Source organism: Nuphar pumila, chromosome 1, assembly GCF_984573655.1.
Source record: "Nuphar pumila chromosome 1, dmNupPumi1.hap1.1, whole genome shotgun sequence".
Lineage (NCBI taxonomy): Eukaryota > Viridiplantae > Streptophyta > Magnoliopsida > Nymphaeales > Nymphaeaceae > Nuphar > Nuphar pumila.
The window spans coordinates 8,685,503-8,701,690 of NC_143249.1; the positions used below are offsets into that span (position 1 = coordinate 8,685,503).

The 16,188-nt window shown below is 38.0% G+C and overlaps 1 protein-coding gene across 1 annotated transcript in view; it reads right to left on the bottom strand.

Annotated features, from left to right (window-relative positions):
* Positions 1–15,618, bottom strand: part of LOC149847887 (golgin) — a 48,306-nt gene extending 32,688 nt beyond the window's left edge. The window contains exons 1-7 of the mRNA XM_090007176.1: positions 15,536–15,618; positions 15,408–15,470; positions 15,257–15,310; positions 6,165–6,266; positions 4,824–4,910; positions 4,152–4,739; positions 1,980–2,417 (exon numbers count right to left, since the gene is read on the bottom strand). Of these exons, the coding sequence (XP_089863302.1) occupies positions 1,980–2,417; positions 4,152–4,739; positions 4,824–4,910; positions 6,165–6,266; positions 15,257–15,310; positions 15,408–15,470; positions 15,536–15,598 (1,395 nt within the window). The 5' untranslated portion in view covers positions 15,599–15,618. The remainder of the gene's footprint in view (positions 1–1,979; positions 2,418–4,151; positions 4,740–4,823; positions 4,911–6,164; positions 6,267–15,256; positions 15,311–15,407; positions 15,471–15,535) is intronic.
* Between the last annotated feature and the right edge of the window lie 570 nt (positions 15,619–16,188).

The following is a 16,188-nucleotide window of genomic DNA, read 5'->3' on the forward strand; positions in this document are numbered from 1 at the left end:
TTATAAATTTTTGTAACTTTTCAAAAAAAAAAATTTAAGGCTTACGCCTCGCCTCAAATTTTGGTGGAGCGCCTCGCTACGCCTCAACGCTTTTCACAACACTGGTTGGGAGTTTATTGTTTTGGAAAACTTGTTGAACCCTAAATGGGACCTTTTAATTAAATTCATGATTTGATTTATTCTATATGTGGGATGGACGTTGAGTTGTGTATATCAAATCTATAATATGCCCCGGGTCTCCGGGATATCTTTTTGCAATGTTTTAAAAAAAAATTATTTAAAAAAAAAACAGCAAAATTTTCAAAGGTTAGTTTGGGGTCGTTATAGTGACTCAGCGAGTCAAACTCGATGGCTCGGTAATTATTTATTTTTTATATATTTTAAAAGTAAATTGTTGTATAAAATAAGAAGGCTATTTAAAATATATATATATAAGTATAACAAATAATAAGAAATATATTTAACATGAATAGTTATAATTAAAATAAAAATTAAATATAACAAGCATAATTGATAGTTAATACCATATACTAATCATATCCAGAATTACAATTTAGAGATGTTATTTTGAAAAGTACAAATCCACATAATGGTTTAAGGATCTCTAGTCATTATTGTCGTCCTGAAAGAAATAATGGCATCCTATTTTATCTAGATGGTATTAGTAATCTTGTTTAGGCATTGTTTGAGAGAACTAAATGTTGCTATTTTGGGTTTTGCAACTGATCACTCATAGGTCATAAATGTGCTTTGCTCTAATTCTTGCGTAACATGGGGAAGAGAAAGAAGTAATTAGCATTTAGTTTTTTTAGGAAACAAATAGGAGACAAAGAGGCACGAGGAAGCTCAACCGTTGCCACTTACAGTTTCCTTTTAAATACATGTGACTAACTCGGCCAGTCTGAATTAACTGGGCCGATTCACAATTTATTAACCGGTTTACAACGAGATGGGTTTACAACGAGATGGAGCCGGGATTTGGGTAAAAAACAAGTTAATCCAAAACAGTAACTCGGTTGGGTGCCAACTCAAATCAAGTGACTGAGTCAAGCGGTCTGACTCGGTGAGTTGCCCAACCATGACCCTGATTCAGCCATGATCTGACCCGTTGACAGTCCTAGACACAGGTTAAAATAAATTAGTGTGTGTATTAACACCTTCTGTATCATCATGGGTTATATGCACCTTAGGTTTACTTTGTGTTTTCTCATAGGTAAGGTGGTAGGATATAATAGGCGCTCGTTATCGTTGTCTCTAGGCCGAACTTGTACTGTGTCATAGACAAAGTACTGGATTTGCATAGGTTTCCATTGTGTCGTAGGCAATGTGCATTAGCTACCCGTTAGAGAGTCCACCGGCCAGCTAGATACACTAGCTGTTAGGACTCTCTAACGGCTATATCATTCTCTCTCCTTTGTATATAAATGGGGCAAAGCCCCTAATCAAAGTATGCATATTTTGTACATAGTGGATCTTAATAAAATTAATATTTTTTATTTGAATTGTGTACACCCTTTATGGCTTTGTGAGTGTGCTTATTGCACTTGAGTGGTTTGTGTGTTCTTTGCCCTAGTGACATTGTGACTGTTGCTCTCTTGGATACCATTTCATTACAGACACACCAAACCTCTAGGAGTGTCCAGGTAACACAGCATCTATTTCATGTTTAGGAGAGTTATGATATTTTTACCATTATTAGGCCTCCATACTTCATCAGGAACTGGAGTCTCCTGACCATTTACATTTTTTACACAGGTTGTGCAGCTCAACTTACAGTTCATAGAAATAAATATATTTCACAATGATAAAAATTCAGAACTCTCAGATTTCTGTAATCCCCATCGGAACTAAGAAACCAACAAAATGAGGATAACTATAACCTAAAACAAGACAAATTTTTTGCACAGAAGAATCAGCAAAGGAAAAGATACCTATATAAATGTTTTCATAGACTAAAATGAACATGTAGATAGGCATACCTCATCTAGAAAAAGCTTCAAGAAAGACAATGCAAATCTTCTGCATTCTTCCAAATAAAACTCCTGGTTAACAAAGATGTCAGCTGACATATGCCTCTGAAGCCACTTGGTAAGTTCCAAAATCCCTTGTTCAGAGCCTTCACGATGTTCGGTATCCACACAAGTTTCTTTATTTAGGTTGATCAGATTGAAGCTGCACTTGAAAAGAAGGAAGATAGCTTGTCTTTGTAAATGAAGGTTACACAAACTATGTAACATGTTGCCATCAGCCATAGTTGCAAGAAATGGGGAACCTTCAAGACAAGAATAATAACCAAAAGAGGTTTTACAAAGAGGCTGGGATAGGACGTCTTCAAAACAGTTCCAAAGTAGTCGAAGCCACAAAACAAGAGTGGTATGTTCTTGATGGATGTAATCACCAAGTCTAATCATCAAAACCTGCAGCAGACAGCACTCACAATCAACAAACAAGAAATTCATTAGCCAAATGACAAATCATCTTCAAATGTTAATCTTATGCTGCAATTATGGACACTAGGCAGTGCATGGAAACCTAGTGCATCACCCAGAAATCAAACCAAAAAAAAACATATGCAAGAGAAGATATAGAATCATATAAAAATTGAGTGTTCTAATGTTCCACTACAACTAATGAAAAGTTCAAAATTCACAAATCACAATATGAAATGACTAGTTCACATTGTAAGATCAATCTAAGAATGCAATCAGCATACTATACAAGATGATAAGCGCAAGATACTAACGTATCCAAAAGATATTCTCGTTAGATACAATAACAATAAATGAAGAAAATTATTTGTCTATCATTGCCACCAACCCCAGCATCCTTTTACTTGCAGCCTGCTCTTTGCCATCTTCCCCTTGTCTTTTGCACGAGAGAGAGAGAGAGAGAGAGTAATTTTCCACATAAATAGACTCCTAGGGCATGTTTGCTTGGCCCCAAATGAGAATCCTTCTCTCACAGTTGTGTGAGAGAATGATTTTTATTTGCACCATTTCTCACGTGCATGCAAACATGAGAAAACGGGGCAATGATATTCAAAATCACATTTGGGATCATTTTACCCCCTTCTCGTGATTCCAAATCACACTGTCCACCTTGTGATTTGGAATCATGAGATGCAAGCAAACATTCTGTCTAGTTAAATTTACTATGGAAAAAGGTCAACATTCACAGTACATATTCCAAGCTTGCCTAAAGCCCTGTCAAGGGCTTGCGTAGTACCAACACCTAGGTAGCCTTGGCCTAGGGCTAGGATTGAGTCTAGCTTGTGAGGTGAGTGTGAAGGCATGACTTTGGCACCAAGAATTTACATGGAAAAAATATATCTGAGCATAGTAAGCCACCTTGATCTCAGGACAGCACTACACAATGTCTCTCTCTAATGTTGTTCTGCTTACATCTTTTTATCAATAATCCAATTAGTGATCTCACTAACACATCCAAGAGCTTCCCTCAATCCATATCAATCCCAAGCTTGGACAGATGGTAAAAGTTAGCATGCAACCAAAAGATAATATGCACGTTAAGATTAATTTTTGAAGTAATGAGGGATATAATTAGAAGCAAATAAAATAGGGTAACTTAAAGTCGCATCAGCAAAAAGATAAGGTGAAAAAGTGCCATTTGAGAGACTGTAGACATGCAATACAGCCAGAGGCTGACAAAGGATCAGGTGATATAAACTGAAGGCACTAAAAAAAATAAGTGACCAATATAAACATGGAGGAGAAACAATAAGTGGATACATGAAAGAAGTCATGACCATTCTTTTTGCCCTTAAAAGTATTTATATTATGGAATAATATATAATAGAACTTATTTTTTGAAATTAAGAATAGAAATCCCTTGCACGCACACATGCAAGTGTGGGTGGAGTGCCAGGCGCTTCATTCTTTTTGTCTATTAATGATCATCACCCCATATGTGCATATCTCTAAAATTGTTGATATATTACTCGTAAAGCATCAGAAACGTGTAGCAAAGAGTTATTTAGCCTCTCCAGTTAAGCAATAAAGATGGAATCATTCCCAATCTACAATCTGCGTAACAAAGCTATTTTATAGAAAAGAAGAGCAAAGTTTTTGTTCACAGTCAAAATGTATGAAGTATAATAGCAAAAACAAGAAGATGCACATGCAGGCATGTACCATGATCTTATGTCTCAAGAATTGAGAAATACAATCAAGATTACTGCTTCTGCATTTTAAGAGCCCCCAAGAAAAAATCTTCGGAACCAGATATATGATCTGTGAGGCGATCAAACGTTCCTCTTCACTGGCTTCCTCTGGACCACACTTCTTCACTAGAGAACAAAGTAATTGGAGCATTATTCCCAAAACAACATCTCTTTGCTCCGCATTTGCATAAATGACAGCTTCACCTGAAGAACTTGAATATACTTCACCAGTTTTGCCAGTCTCAACCCCACTAAGTATATTGGATGTTGCAACTGACAGAGAAGCATTTACAACATTCATGTAAATTTTCACACACTCACTATGGTTCAGATGTTTAAATATGATTCGTAAAATCTGAAGAAGTCCAACCACTGTGAACCACTTCGCATTCACCAGTCTCAATCTGAAAAAAGAAATGGATGCCTCAGTAATACACTGATCTTTTAACATCTCATTGGGCCTTGCAGCTGATAATGCTGAAGGTGACGTGAAAACATTCAACACTGCAGCCTGTAAACTGAGGCATAGCAAATGTATGAATTCTTTCCATATGCTTTCCTGCAGAACAGATAGAACTAAGAGTTAAATCAAATACTGAAAAGAAAGGATGTCTTTAGAAGGTCCTTAACTCCATATACATACATGTTTCAGAAGAAAATTAGAGAGCGCCAAAAAAAATTTTCCAGATGAATGCCGGACAAATTGACTTTCAAATATAAGGGATGCAGCCTGCCAAGGTATGAAAATTTAAAAAAGAAAAAAAAGAGAAAAAGCAGTGAGCTACTTGTCATTACACTTTGATCAACAGAACTAGAAATTTCTTGCAGCATGAAACTAGAGGGAGAAAAGGAAAAAGTAAGACTTATCAAGTACTACTTTCACTGACCATGAAAAAATGATACTGACGTAATAGATTCGCACAAGAATGTCTGTCCATGGTCACTGGGTTTACCAGTCACCAAGGCTCCAAAACCCTGATTTTCACTGGGGGCAGGTTAATTTGAACCAAAATGAATTCAGGTATGTTCAGAAATCAGAATTCTGGGAAGTCCATAGCAGTTCACCATCCCAGATATAGAGCCCAGAAAATGTCTCTGTTCTCCTTGGTTTTCTGGGAACACATAGTCGGCATTATCAATTCTTCTCCCACATCCCACTCTTTCGCGTTTGTTCTCTACTATGCAATTCTTTTCACCAACCCATTCTGCTGAAATGCTAATTTGGATGTATCCCATAATTCAGTCCTAAACTTACACATTTCCTATAGCAAGTAGGAAGACCAGTAAAACAGGTATTCTCAGATTTTTTTGCCAAAGGAATCAAACTTATGCATGGATTACCACTACAGAAATTTTTCAGATTTTGGGGTTCCTATAACTAGTAGCAAGGCCAAAAATCAAGAAATCATTTGATTCTAAGATGCAACGACAATTGTAAATAGACGCCAAAGAGATGCCTAATTGGATGTCTAACAAAGTTCTCAGAATTTCCTGAACTTTTGAATTTCATATCTCAGGAAGATTGAGAATACAAGAATTCTGCAATTTTCGTGTGCATGTATTTCTACTAAAGTTTGTAAAATTCCTGAGGGTTTTAGGAATCCTATTGATAGTATAAAGGCCAAAAATTAGGAATTTTATAATTTTCAGATGGATTGAAAAAAATACATGATGTCATAAGGTTTGCATTTTTGCTTGCATTACTGCCAGTAGAAAGATATTGGAAAAGGCAAGAAATTCTGGAACTGGCAAACAGAATCACCACAATATGTTCACGCAGGAACCCTATTAATAGTATAAAGGCTAAAAATTAGGAATTTTATAATTTTTCAGATGGATTGAAAAAAATACATGATGCCATAAGGTTTGCATTTTTGCTGGCATTACTGCCAGTAGAAAGATATCCGAAAAGGCAAGAAATTCTGGAACTGACAAACAGAATCACCACAATATGTTCACGCAAATTTCAAAATGATAAACTTACCACCGCAGCTATAATGGTGTTCAAACAACCATGACATGTTGAAGGATGTAGCTTGAAGGACCAAGCACCACTATGGCCGCAGATTGGTTCTGCTGCAATCACCTACAAAAAATCAAACATATCTCATCAATCTTGAAGTTTTCATCTGAGATTATGTGATATGGATAAGTAAGAAAGAGAGACACCAAGGCAAAGGAATGCAATATTTTTAACACTTGTTCAATAACATTGAGCATCAACTTCTGCAACTCAAATATAGGCAAAATTGATCAAATGGTACAGCATAAAGATTATTAAATTCATCATTACACTCGCTCTATTATCACTCTTTTACATGGTTTTTCTATGTTATTATATTACAAGTAACTAAAAGATAATTTCCAAGTAATGCATGTAGAAAGAAAATGAATGAAAGACCAAGTAAGAATAATAATTATAATTATCAAGAGCCTTTGGAAACCAACAAGGAACAACAGAAGAGCAGTCTTTGAACATTAGCAGTTCGCAGTTGACCTTATCCTAGGTTATTTAATATTCCAGGCAATGAATACGCAGCAACATGCCATCCAGTTTCCACTCAGGTTGCCTAGAAGTTGGCTAACTAATATCAAACTAGGAATTTGGAAACTCATAGCATCACACTTTAAGACACCTAACAAATTTTTACTGCAGATAGTTAAGACAAAACTTTACTTGAAATATCATATTGAAACAAAAAAGGCTTTGCTTAAAGCAGCCGTCAAACGCAAGCATGTAGGCTGGATATATGTCACCTGACTGCATTAAGGATCAGTAGAATCCTAGACAATCTTAAAGGACTCAAAGGTGTGAGGTGTGTGCACAGAAGATGCAAACACACGATGCAATGAAAGAACAAGAAAGCAATCAAGCACACAAGACACCGAATTTACATGGTTCGGCAAAACTGCCTAAGTCTACGAGAAGAATACAAGAGAAATCGTTATTGAAACCAGCAATTATACGATGTTATAGGGCTCTCAAGAGCAAGAAGAAATATACTAATGTGCAGCTAAGGCAGATTACCTCGACCAGACTGTTAAAATGAAGATCTCCACGTTCACCTATGCAGGAAAGAAGGAACGAGATATTGAGAGAAGGGGCTGCAGGGAAAACTCGTTAAAAGGAATTCAGTGTGTATTCATTTGTATTAGGTTTTGAGTATATAACTAATACACAGTTTTAGGGTACAAAAATGCCCTCTAACAATAAGCTTAATTACAACACTTTTATCATTTGGATCTTGACCCAATCCACTACAGGAGTCGGGTCTGGTCCTACACAAACCCAATAACGACTTCTTTTCAGCCTCCCTCAAGTTGTGCATGGTCCTGAACCATGAACAACTTGTCTTTCAGAAACCAAAATCTTTCCTTTGTCAGCCCTTTGGTAAAAATATCAGCAACTTGCTCTTCAGTTCGCACAAACATAGGCTCCATCTCCTTTTCTTCAACCTTTTTTCTGACAAAATGTTAATTTATCTCAATATGCTTTGCTCGACTATGATGGATGGGATTAAAAGACATATTGATGGCACTTTGATTATCACACAACAGAAGTGATCAAGCAATCGGTTCTCTCATCTCTGTTAGGAGATGTCTTATCCATGTAGCCTCAACAGTGGTAGCAGTCATCGATCTGTATTCAGCCTCAGTATTCGACCTAGCAACCGTCTTTTGCTTTCTACTACTCCAAGAGCCCATGTTTGATCCAATGAAGCTACAATAACCAGATACTGACCGTCGTTCGTCTAGGTCACCCGCCCAATCAGCATCAGCATAAATAATGATTTCATTGCCATCTGGATTTAATTTAATTTTCCTGTACACTAGCCATCACCAATTGTACCCTTCAGATAACGAAGTATTCGCTTAACTGCTTCCATGTGTGGTGTATGAGGTTCATGCATAAATTGAGATATCTGATTAACCGAATACACTATGCCGGGTCTAGTAAAGGTCAGGTATTGCAGCATGTCAACTATGTTGCGATACCTAGTGGGATCTTCATATAAATCCTGTTTTTTAGAACTCAATTTCTGATGGATGATACTTGGAGTTGCCAATGGCTAACAATCTTTCGTGCCTGCCCTACTAAGAATATCCATCGTATATTTGTGTTGAGTAAGAGTAAGTGTATCACATATCTTATCAACTTCCACCCCAAGAAAATATTGCAGCTCTCCTAGATCTTTCATTTTGAATCTCTGATTTAATAACTTCTTTACTTCCTCAATATGATTTATGCAGTTCCCTGTGATAATGATATCATCTATGTATATCAATAGAAGAGTGGTGACCTCTCGTTCCTTGTGGATGAATAATGAGTGATCTAGAAGAGATCGAGAGAAATCGTTCTTCTGTATTTCTAGCGAAAAACTCTCGAACCGGGACCGAGAAGCTTGTTTCAATCCATAGAGTGTTCTTTTCAGCTTGCATACATACTGATTAGCATCTTGTTCTGCATACACAGTGGGTTGTTCCATATAGACTTCCTTTTTTAGGTCCCCATGTAAAAAGGCATTTTTTACATCTAACTGGCTCAATGTCCATCCATGTTCAATGACTAGGCTCAACACAATACGAATGGTCCCCGTCTTAACGACAGGACTAAAAGTTTCATCAAAGTCTTGTCCTTGTTCTTGTGTGAATCCTTTGGCTACAAGTCTAGCTTTATACCTTTCAATGCTCCCATCTGGTTTATATTTTATCTTTTACACCCACTTCGACCCAACCACATTTCTATTTAGTGGTCTAGGCATAACCTCCCATCTACCACATTCATGTAAGGCCTTCATTTCTTCATTCATTGCTTTGATCCATTTTCTAGAACTTGCAGCTTGATAAAATGTGAGAAGCTCATCCTCTTTATTTATGGACATTAGGAGCAGTTGAAAATCCAATGAAAAATTTTTATAACTTACCCACCTGTCAAGCAGATGTCGGGTCCGGGAGGATCTTCTGATGTCCAACATCTGTGGAGCGGAAGTAGAAGGACCCGTATCTGTGCAAGGAATGGATGAGGGCTCTTTCTCTCGCCGGGTGTATACAACACCCTTATACCTTACTGGCTCCAAGTTTTGTGTGGTAACCTCTTCTGGTGGAGATGCATTTGTTGATTCCTCACATATCTCCTTCTGACTGTAATCTATAGGACAACCTTAAGAGTTCTGAATTTAACCATGGATAGTACACCTCAACACTGGGACTTGAGTCAGCAACATGAAGACTTGAGTTAGCAGGCTGATTGTTAAAATTCATTTCATCAAAAACGATATTTCTCGATATTTTGACGTGTTTGCTTAATGGATCATAGCACCTATACCCCTTGTAGTCTTCAGCATATCCCACAAACCTGCACTTTAAGGCTTTGTCTTGAAACTTATGTCTCAATGAGCTGTCAACGTGAACATAACAAACGGATCCAAACACACGTAATTCATGATAATCGGGTTGTATGCCAAATAGAGAGAAAAGTGGTGACTTATTTTCTAAAATGGTCATGGGCAATCGATTTATCACATGGATTGTGGAGTGGAAAGCTTATGTCCATACGGTAATAGGGAGATTACTCTCGTGCATCATGCTCATTGCACTTTCAACAATATGTTGATGCTTCCTCTCAGCAATCCCATTTTGTTAGGTGTACGTGGGCAAGACACTCTTCTCTTTATCCCATTACGTTGAAGAAAACCAACAAAATCACTAGAAGAAAATTCACCTCCTCCATCACATTGGAAATTGAGAATGTTGGTAGAGAAATGATTTTGGACAAAGGAATACAATTTTTGAAACAATCCAAAAACTTATGATTTGTGCTTCATGAAAAATATCCAAGTATAGCATTAATAACTATCAACGGAAATAGGCAATATTTACTTCCAGAAACAGAAGCAATTGGGGCAGGACCCCAAACATCAGAACATATGACCTCGAAGAGCCTTGAAGCTCTCTTATTAATTGAATTGAAGGGCAAAACATGACTCTTACATAAATGACAACTAGGACACTTTATATCACTGACTTGTGAACTCAGACTGGACTTGGAAATGAAATTATTCGAGACAAGTTTTTTAAGAAAATGACAACCACAATGACCCAAACGACTATGCCAAAGAGTTGGCTTATTACATTCAGAGATGGTAAACACATATTCAAAAAAAACAAAAGATGGATGTTGATGAGGCTTCAAGGATGAATAGGCAGAATGAACAGAGAAGGAGGGATCTTTTTGAAAGATGTACATGTTGCCTCGTCTCTTTTCCTCAGCGAACGTCTCCCTCGTGCGAAGATCCTTGACATAAACAAAAGATAGAGTAAATTCAACTGATGTATTAACATCACCAACAAGTTTTGAGACAGAAACAATGTTCTTCTGAATATTAGGAGCATGAATAATGTTTGAAAGATTAAGAAAAGACTTGGACATGGGTATAATGGCATTTTCAATATGTGAGATAGAGTGATGAGAACCATCTCTTGTGACTATGATATTTTTACCAACATAAGAAGTAAGATTCAAGAGTTTACCCGCATCACCCGATACGTGGGTCGCTGCTCCGGAGTCAACGTACCAAATGCCCTTATCATTTTGTTTCATATTCAAGCCTGCCAATAGCAACTCCTTTACTTCTTTGTCCCTCTTAGCCTCTGTTTGTGGGGGTTTTCCCTTATTTTGAGGGTTGAACCAACAATTTGCTTTAATATGCCCTTTCTTATTGCATAGGAAGCAAGTATGAATAGGCTTTTGTCCCTGTATATTGGGCGTTGAAAGTAGACCACGACCCCCAAAAACATTTCTCCCTTGTCCTCCTCTTCCTCGAAAGGAATTTCCTCCTCTACCTCTACCATAAGTCAGCCCGTGGCCAGCACATCTTGAGTTCCTGAATGCACATGGGCGTCCTCAGAAAACCCTTTCAGGGTCATTTCATATTGCAGTAGCTTTGCACGAAGATCTTCAAATTTTGGAAGCTCTGGGAGACACAATAAAGATGTCACAAGAACATGATAGATTTGTTGCACCTTGTCTTTATCACTAACGAGACACCCCACAATAGTCAGTTGATCTGTGATGCCTTTCATTTTATTCAGATACTCCATAATAGACATCGAATCTTTCTTCAACATTTGAAATTTTCGTTTGAGAAACACGATTCTCGCTTCAGAGATTTGTGAATTAGTTTGAACTAGCTTGTCCCATAGGTCTTTGGCTGAACAATCATCGAGAATAGCTACAAGAACTTCCTGTGAGAGTGTTGAGGTGATGTATACCACTAATACTTGATCTCTTTTCATCCAAGCAACATAATCTGGATTTTTGAGAAGAACAATAGATTGTGCCCCTTTATCGTCCGTCTTTTCCTGCGAAGTGAACTCTGGAGGGTGTGAGACCGATCCATCCAGATGACCAGAGAGATCCTGGCTCCTTATAAAAGGAACAATCTGTCTTTTCCTGGTCAAGAAGTTGAAATTATTCAGCTTTTCAGATACCAATTGGTTGAGAAAATTAGAGGAAAGGCCTGGCTGCGGGAAAGATGACTCCATTTGAAAATATTGTGAAATGGAAAGAAGAAAGAGAAATGGAGAAATGCCTGGACCGGACAAAGAAATCAGTCACTCGAATATTCTGACCCTTTTTTCTTTTTCTTTTTTTTTTCTTTTTTCTTTTTCTTTTATTAGGGTGGCAGATATATTATATTCGGGTATGGTCAGAAAAAAAAACTGAATATCAAAATTGAATCAGTGTCAGATTCAGTGAAAACATGAAACAGGGTTATGAATGCTTCAAGATAAAAGTAATGCAAACTAAAACAGCACAATATTGATTTCAAAGAATAAAATATTCATACTGAAACATGAAACAATATAATAATGAAGAAATGGTTCCAGATTAAGTAAGATCGTGAAACAGAAATATGAAAAGATCATGAAACAGAAATATAAAAAGACTCAAAATAAAGGATTGTGCAGACGGAGATAGAGTGAAGGAAACGGGTCTGCGTCTCTTCACATCAACAAATCCAAACGAAAATCCCTTTTGGGTAAGGAAAAGACTGATTTCGAGAGAATCAGATCTAAAGACAAAAGAAGAGGACGAGACGCTGACGGAAGAGAAGGAGGAGATGTTGATAAGAAGAAGGAGGTATTATCGTTCTTACCAGAACTAAAAATAGAAAGAAAGGAGGAAGAAGACGCAAGCAGACGAGAAGGCTAAAAGGTCGATATTTCTGGAAGACGATCTCAGGCCCAGCTTCAACACCGTTTTGATACCATGTTAAAATAAAGATCTCCACGTTCACCTGTGCATGAAAGAAGGAACAAGATATTGAGAGAAGGGGCTGCAAGGAAAACTAGTTAAAAGGAATTCAGCGTGTATTCATTTGTATTAGGTTTTGAGTATATAACTAATACACAGTTTTAGGGTATAAAAATACCCTCTAACAACAAGCTTAATTACAACACTTTTATCATTTGGATCTTGACCCGAACCAGTACAGGAGTCGGGTCTGGTCCTGCACAGACCCAACTTGGGTCCAAGACCCAATAACGACTTCTTTTCACAGACAAGACGAAACTGAAATTTGCACCACCTTCTTTTTCCTTCCTTGTTGCAATCTGAACAAGTTTCCCTTCACCCTTGTGAACAATAACCCTCAAAGACCTCTCTTGAAAAATCACACCTTGGAACCACCCTCTATACCTCTTATATAGAGGTCTAACGCTTAGTTTTCAAAACAAAGAGGGAAACCCCCAATATGTTGGGGTTTCCTTGGCAACATAAAAGAGGGACTCTAAGTGGAGTTTCCTCAGTAACATAGGAGAGGGACTCTAAGTGGTCTCAGGTCTTATGTGACAAGACAAAATCACATATTACCCCAACAATCTCCACCTTGGTTTTGGCTTGTCATCACACATGTCAAAAAAAATCTCTCACCTTAAATGCCCCCTCTCCCTGGGGCCCATGCTTCTATCATGAAACATTAGCCAAATTCAGGCAATGTCTGAACTTATCACTTGTAAGTGGCTTAGTCAACATACCAACTACATTATCCTTCGTGTGAACCTTTACCAAGTCCAACTCCCCATTTTCTATCATATTTTGAATCTTATGATACCACACATCAATATGATTTGACTTGGGCGACTTACCAGATTTTTTGTCAAGTGAATTACACTCTGACTATCACAATACAATCGCATCTTTTTTTGCTCAATCTCAAGTTCATTAACCAGACCCTTATGCCATATGTCTTCTTTTGTTGCTTCTAAGCTGCTACATATTCTGCCTTAGTCGTGGACATAGCAATCACTGATTGAAGCATAGACTTGCAACTCATTGACCCACTTGCTAGAGTAAATATATAACCACCAGTGGATCTTCTCTTATCTAAGTTTCCTTGCAAAGTCAGCATCAACATAACCCATAACATCGCATGAAGACTTACCCTGCGTAAACATGATACCAATATCTGTAGTGCCCTGTAAATATCGAAAAATCCATTTAACTACATTCCAATGCAACTTTCCTGGAATCCTCATTAACTACACCCACAACATGTGTAATATCAGGTCTACTACACACCATGGCATACATAAGACAACTCACTGCATTCACACATGACACCTTAGACATGTATGCTTCTTCTTCCTTTGTGCTAGGACACAAGTGCTTATATAACTTGAAATATATAGCAAGAGGAGTACTTACAAGTTTCACTTTTTTCATGTTAAATCTTTCAAGTACCTTTTCAACATACTTCTTTTGTGAAACCCATAATTTCTCAACTTTTCTATCTCTATGAATCTCCATGCCAAAGATCTTTGCAGCACCAAGATCCTTCATATCAAACTCCTAACTCAGGATAGACTTTAACCTGTCAACTTCAATCATGCTTTTGGCAGCAATTAACATATCATCCATATATAACATCAGAATAATATATGAATCATCATCAAGAACTCGAAAGTAAACACAATTGTCATAATCAGTCCGGGTATACCCAACTTTAATCATGTAAGAGTCAAAACTCGTATTCCACTGCCAAGGATGTTGCTTCAACCCATAAAATAAAGTGATTTCTTTAAACTGCAAACAAGACTCTTCTTGCCTACTTCCTTGAAACCCTCAGGTTGTTGCATGTAGATTTTCACCTCTAGGTCTCTGTGAAGGAACAGATTACCTCAACCCGATAAATCGAAACCGAAATTTGCACCACCTTCTTTCTCTTCCCTTGTTGTGATCTAAACAAACTGCCCTTCACCCTTGTGAATAAGAACTCTCAAAGACCTCTTGAAAAGTCACACCTTGGAACCACCCTTTATACCTCTTATATAGAAGTCTAACACTTAGTTTCCAAAACAAAGAGGGAAACCCCCAATTCTGTGGGTTTCTTTGGCAACATAGGAGAGGGACTCTAAGTGGGGCTTCCTTAGTAACATAGGAGAGGGACGCTAAGTGGTCCCATGTCTTATGTGGTAAGACAAAGGAACATCGGCCTGCCAAATGCTCAAGAGTCCTCCCATATCACGAGCAAACATGTTGGTCCATCATCAACAATCCCCCAACATGGACACAACACCAAGAAGATTTCTATTAACATTGTTGGACAAAAGAATATGGTGATTTTAATTATCAATCTATGACCTGTGCTTTGAATATGGTGATTACCCTTTTTTAGGTTGGTAAAACTCGAACAACTCTCAAATAGTGAATACAAGTGTGTATGAATTACCCCAATACTATCATAAACCCCAGAATCATCCATCAGAATCCTCCTGTTCTTCCCGTCTACACGTATAATATCGATTTTGGCCCTTCTTCAAAAATAGCTACACTCATTTTTCACACAATTCAACCCATTGATGTACACATTACCCCGTTAAGGCAACATTGTTTTCGGTTGAAATGAAATCACAAGCATCAAATCAGTTTAGCAGAAACCTTCAACAATCCCAGGAACAACCAATCATTATCATCAACATTCCATCCAAAACGAACGAAAAAAGAAGGGCCAAAATCGAAACAGACGACGGTATGAAATGAACTAAAAACTCGCAAGAATTCAAATTCCTTACTTGTCTGCACCCAGAGGGAGATTCGTCAGCGGCGCATCGAATGCGCCTGGAGATCTAGGGCACGAAAACAAGGAAAAGGTTTCTCAGAAACTGGAAACCCCAGGATCCATCTAGGTCCAGAAAGAAACGGAATAGGATGAGAAGAGATTACCTGAGAAAGGGAGATCAGGAGGTCTCTCTCCTCCTCCTTTGTCAGAGAAACCGAGTCCCTGTCCTGCATCAAAATTGGCTAAGGTTCAGGAGAAATCGAACTAGGATTGAGAGAGAGAGAGAGCTCACAGTGTAACGGCCAAGAGAAGATTCGAAAAGATCGCAGAGCCAATGAAGGTCGGGAGACGCCATGAGGAGGAGCGAAAGGACGTGGGAAAAACTTTGAACAATGGAGGGATGAGTATTTATGGGGCGCATCAGACCCTGGCGCTAGTGCTTTGCCGCGAGCCGGTCTGTGATAAGGACCGTCGGATCCTTCAAATCGGACGGTCAATTTTGATGTAGAACTTCTCATTTGGGCCGTGTTTTATAGCAAGTCAGCAATAAACGGATCGAATTTCGGGTTCTGGGTAAGGACAGGGGAGAATGTTTTGACGCATGGAAAACCATTTCCAAGGAATTGGTTTTCCATGAGACTGATTTCCCTTTGGACATGGCAGCGAGCAGGGCTCTTATCCAAACAAAGTCATGTGTGTGCTTTTGAATGCCTTGGATCTCAAACAGGAGCCAGAAATCCCAATTAAGGTTTGCACAAATGTATGTATTTATGTGTGTGCGTATATAGTGAGTGGTAGATGCTCACGCTTTACGTGTGTGCTAGGTTTTTACTGCCAAATGGGTTTTTCAGCTTTTTTCATTGTATTTTTAAATTCTGGTCATACAAATGTGATCTGTGTACTTGATTCTATAGGGATCAGCGCTTGAAACAATTGATTATGACA